The following is a 5154-nucleotide window of genomic DNA, read 5'->3' as shown; positions in this document are numbered from 1 at the left end:
TTAAGCATTTAGAGTAAATTAATTGGCAAAAAGAAAAATAATCCAAGTGTGTCAAAACAAAAAAGGGTACAGTATTAATATTACTGTACTTTTTTATTGTGGTATAGTTGTTCTACAATGTTCTGTTGGCTTCTACTGTGCCTCAGTATGTATCAGCTATATGTATACATGGGATTCCCTGATAGCTCAGTTAGTAAAGAATTGACCTGCAGTGCAGGAGACCTCGGTTCAATTCCTGGGTCAGGAAGATCTGCTGGAAAAGGAATAGGCTACCCACTCCAGTATGCTGGTTTGGAGAATTTCATGGACTGTATATATACATATTTCCCTTCCTCTAGAACATCCCTCCCACTCCCCGAAGCCATGTACTATTATTTTTTAAAGCAATTTTGTGTTTTGTTTTTCCATCTCTGTATTTTAAGCGTTTGTTGAAGCTTCTATTTTTTCTGTGATTGCCTTTTATAACTACTATATAATTGGAATATTTCTAATGAAATGTGAAGTCCAGACCTTAATAGTGAAATTTAGTATTGGATCATGGAAAAAGCAAGAGGGTTCCAGAAAACATCTATTTCTGCTTTATTGACTATGCCAAAGCCTTTGACTGTGTGGATCACAATCAACTGTGGAAAATTCTGAAAGAGATGGGAATACCAGACCACCTGACCTGCCTCTGGAGAAATCTGTATGCAGGTCAGGAAGCAATAGTAAGAACTGGACATGGAACAACAGACTGGTTCCAAAGAGGAAAAGGAGTACGTCAAGGCTGTATATTGTCACCCTGCTTATTTAACTTCTATGCAGAGTATATCATGAGAAACGCTGGACTGGAAGAAACACAAACTGGAATCAAGATTGCCTGGAGAAATATCAATAACCTCAGATATGCAGATAACACCACCCTTATGGCAGAAAGTGAAGAGGAACTAAAAAGCTTCTTGATGAAAGTGAAAGAGGAGAGCGAAAAAGTTGGCTTAAAGCTCAACATTCAGAAAACTAAGATCATGGCATCTGGTCCCATCACTTCATGGGAAATAGATGGGGAAACAGTGGAAACAGTGTCAGACTTTATTTTGGGGGGCTCCAAAATCACTGCAGATGGTGATTGCAGCCATGAAATTAAAAGACGCTTACTCCTTGGAAGAAAAGTTATGACCAACCTAGATAGCATATTCAAAAGCAGAGACATTACTTTGCCAACTAAGGTCTGTCTAGTCAAGGCTATGGTTTTTCCTGTGGTCATATATGGATGTGAGAGTTGGACTGTGAAGAAAGCTGAGTGTTGAAGAATTGATGCTTTTGAACTGTGGTGTTGGAGAAGACTCTTGAGAGTCCCTTCGACAGCAAGAAGATCCAACCAGTCCATTCTGAAGGAGATCAGCCCTGGGATTTCTTTGGAAGGAATGATGCTAAAGCTGAAGCTCCAGTACTTTGGCCACCTCATGCGAAGAGTTGACTCATCGGAAAAGACTCTGATGCTGGGAGGTATTGGGGGAAGGAGGAGAAGGGGACGACTGAGGATGAGATGGCTATATGGCATCACGGACTCGATGGACGTGAGTCTGAGTGAACTCTGGGAGATGGTGATGGGCAGGGAGGCCTGGCATGCTGCGATTCATGGGGTTGCGAAGAGTCGGACACAACTGAGCAACTGAACTGAACTAAACTGAATCTTATTTATATAGAAATATGTTACCATTAACTTCTAAATATGATTGCTATACATAAATACATATATATATAATTTTAATATGGAATCATTATCTATTGACGTATTTTTGACTCTACCTTTGTCCTTCAAAATATCAGTTATTCCTCCAGAAAACCATATTTTTTAGTTATAAGATCAGCAAATTTCTTTGGTTATTTGTGAAAATAAAAAACACTCCAGAGAAGAATTCTAAAGCACCAAAGCCAGTCTCAAGAACTGAGGAGCTTCAGATGATGAAATTCAACTTCTTGAGTGAAAACCATGCTTTCTAGCTCATCCACATCCCCACGTCATGCCTATAATGAATATATTGGGTCTCCTTTCAGGTCCTGTTCTCTGAGGGGAAAAAAAAACTCTCCTATAAGTTTATATACATTGAATATTAAACAGGCTCAGGTCAACAGGAGAACTTATACAGCAGAGTTGGTATTTTTTTATTGAGAATTTTTCCCTGAGACTGCTTCTCTCTCCTGCAGAGAAAGTAACTGAGCATTATCTCTCTCCTTAACTCCATTAGCTGCAACATTTATTTGTTCACTAGTTGGTAAATTTTGCTTATCGCCATAAACTACTATAGTACCCAGCATTTTAGCTTCAAGTGATGCAGTGATTTCAAAATGTCCCTCCTTTCTTTCTCTCTAGGAATCAGACCTTGAGGAGGTCTGGCGAGGGATGTCCTCTTGCAACAACTCCATCCCTCAGCCCTTGATATTTGTCCTGGCTGGAATTCCTGGACTGGAATCGTCCCATGGCTGGTTCTCTGTGCCTTTTTTCTTGGTATTTGTTGTTGCTGTCATTGGCAATGCCACCATCTTATGTATCATCAGGGTGGAGAAGAGTCTCCACGAGCCCATGTTCCTCCTCTTGGCCATGCTGTCAGTTGTTGACCTGTCTCTTGTCGGTGTCACTGTGCCCCGCATGCTGGGTATCTTCTGGATGAGTGCCAAGGAAATCAGCTTTAATGCCTGCCTCACACAGATGGTTTTCATCCCATCATTTTATGTCATGGAGTCTGGGGTCCTTCTGGCTATGGCTTTTGACAGATTTGTGGCTATCTGGCATCCTCTGAGATATACAACTGTCCTTAGTAACAACCTGCTTGTGAAGATGGCACTGGCTGTCCTGGCAAGGGCAGTGGCAGTGCTGACCCCAGCACCCATCCTGGTGAAAAGACTGGAAAGCTTCCAAACTCACATCATTGCATACTCATACTGTGCCTACATGGCTGTGGTGCAAATAGCCTGCGGAGACATCTCTGATCACATTGTCTATGGCCTTATGGTTATTGTAGCATCTGTGGGATTTGATCTGTTTTTTATCATTCTGTCATATGGCCTGATCCTTCATGCTGTCTTTCGGATACCCTCTTGGGAGGCACGGGGCAAAGCTTTCAGCACATGTGGCTCTCATCTTTGTGTCATTGCTCTCTTTTATTCCCCTGTTATCTTTTCTGTCTTGGCCCAGATTTTAGGCTATCGTATGGCTCCCCACCTACAGATTATCATTGACAATCTCTACTTCTTGGTGCCTCCCATGATCAACCCTTTGATTTATGGGGCTCGGACCAAGCAAATGCGGGAGTGGGTGCTACGAATCTTCCATTGTCAAGGAGATTGATGTTGGTACCGATGGAGCTGGAAATCATGTTAGGTTGTAGGTAGAGAGAATTCCTGTCTGAATTGGGCTTAGTGAGGAAAGGTATAAACCAAGGCAAGAGAAGGACTTGGTCAGTGTGGGAATGCAGCAGGGGCATGTCCTTTCCATCAAATGTGGTTGTTATGAAACCTTCATGACAAGCAATCCTCCCTAAATGCTTATGTGTAATAAAACAGGAGAATATTTTGTAATTAATTTTATTGTTTATCTACTTCCATCACATAACATAAATTGGAAATTTTTTTTTCAAATGAGGTCAAATGAATTTAGGCATGTATCTTAAGACCTGTGGATAAAAACAATTATCCAAAGTTTTTGTTGATATAATGATTTTTCTTCCACATTTATTTGTCAGATATTTCACCAACAGAAGTATATATCATTGAAAATAATCCTATTTGAAATAAATATGTATAAGTATCCATGACCAAATCAATAAATACTGAGCTCCTTTTTTTGTCTGAAGGGTTTTAATAGAGAAGTGTCATTCTTAGAGAGTTACTCAGTGTCAGAACATAGAACCAATATACAGTAGATTGGACTTGATAGATTTTACAAATGGGGGAAAAAAAAAAGACAGCCTTAGTTTTTTTAGTAACCTCCATTTCCATACTGTTTTTCATAGGGTTCCCCCAATTTACATTCCCACCAGAAGTGTATGAGGGTTATCTTTTCTTCATATCCTCACCAACACTTATTATCTCTTGCCTTTTTGATAATATACATCCTGATTGGTATGAGGTAGTGTCTCATTATGGTTTTGACTCATATTCCCCGTAGAATTAGTGATGTTGAACATCTTTTCATGTGCCTGTTGGCCATCTGCCATGTGGTCCAGCCATTCTGAGTATTTATCAAAGAAATGTAAAGATGCTAATTAAAAGCTACATATGCATCCCATGTTCATCACAGCATTATTTACAATAACCAAGACATGGAAGCAGCCTAAGTGTCTATCAACAGATAAATGGATAAAGATATGGTGTGTATATATATACATATATATATACACATACACGTGTACACACACACCTATAGTCAAACACTTTTCAGTTAAAAAAAAAGGGTGAAATATTTTTATTTGTGACAACATGGATGGATCTTGAAGGTATTATGCTCAGTGAAATAAGGCAAACAAAAAAAGAAAAGTACCATATTGTTTCATTCATATGAGGAATATATTTATTCATAGATGAATAAATGAGTAAATAAAATGAAAACAAAAACAAACAGAAAAACAGAGAACAGAGTAGTGGTTACCAGAAGGAAGAAGGGTGGGTGAAGGGTGAAATGGGCAAAGGTCAACTGTATGATGATGGGCAGAAAATAAGTATTAAGTGGTGAGCACACTGTAGTGTATACAGAACATGAAATATAATATTATACATGCACACCTTATATAATGTTATAAACCAACTTTTAAATGACTCAGAGAAGCTATTTTTTTATCTAGCTTCACTTTTTTCCTTTCACCTATCCAACCTCACAGGTTTTCACAAACCAGAACACCCAGATTTATGTCTTAAACCCTGAGTTATAGCTGTGTTCCAGAAAACATTGCAACAATGTTGTGAACCACTTTTCTCTTCATATGCACCTTAAATGTAAGTCTTTCCAAAATAATTCCTTATCTCCTTATCAGCTAGATTGTTCCTCTGTAGCCTTCACTATTGTTCTTTTGACCTAAATTAAATTAAATACACAACCTTTGAATTACCTGTTTCCTACCTGTTATCCAACCAATGACCAATATTTCTTTGCACATCTCCTTTGTCTTTTTTCTGTCT

The 5154-nt window shown here is 38.9% G+C and overlaps 1 protein-coding gene across 1 annotated transcript; it reads left to right on the top strand.

Moving 5' to 3' along the window:
* LOC102189227 (olfactory receptor 52K1-like) lies at positions 2384-3328 on the top strand. The gene has a single exon (XM_005689922.2). It carries the CDS (start codon positions 2384-2386, stop codon positions 3326-3328), a length of 945 nt encoding a protein of 314 aa, XP_005689979.1.

Source organism: Capra hircus, chromosome 15, assembly GCF_001704415.2.
Source record: "Capra hircus breed San Clemente chromosome 15, ASM170441v1, whole genome shotgun sequence".
Taxonomy (NCBI): Eukaryota; Metazoa; Chordata; class Mammalia; order Artiodactyla; family Bovidae; genus Capra; species Capra hircus.
Note: the sequence above shows the minus strand (reverse complement) of the source record. Positions and strands in the feature narration are given on the sequence as shown.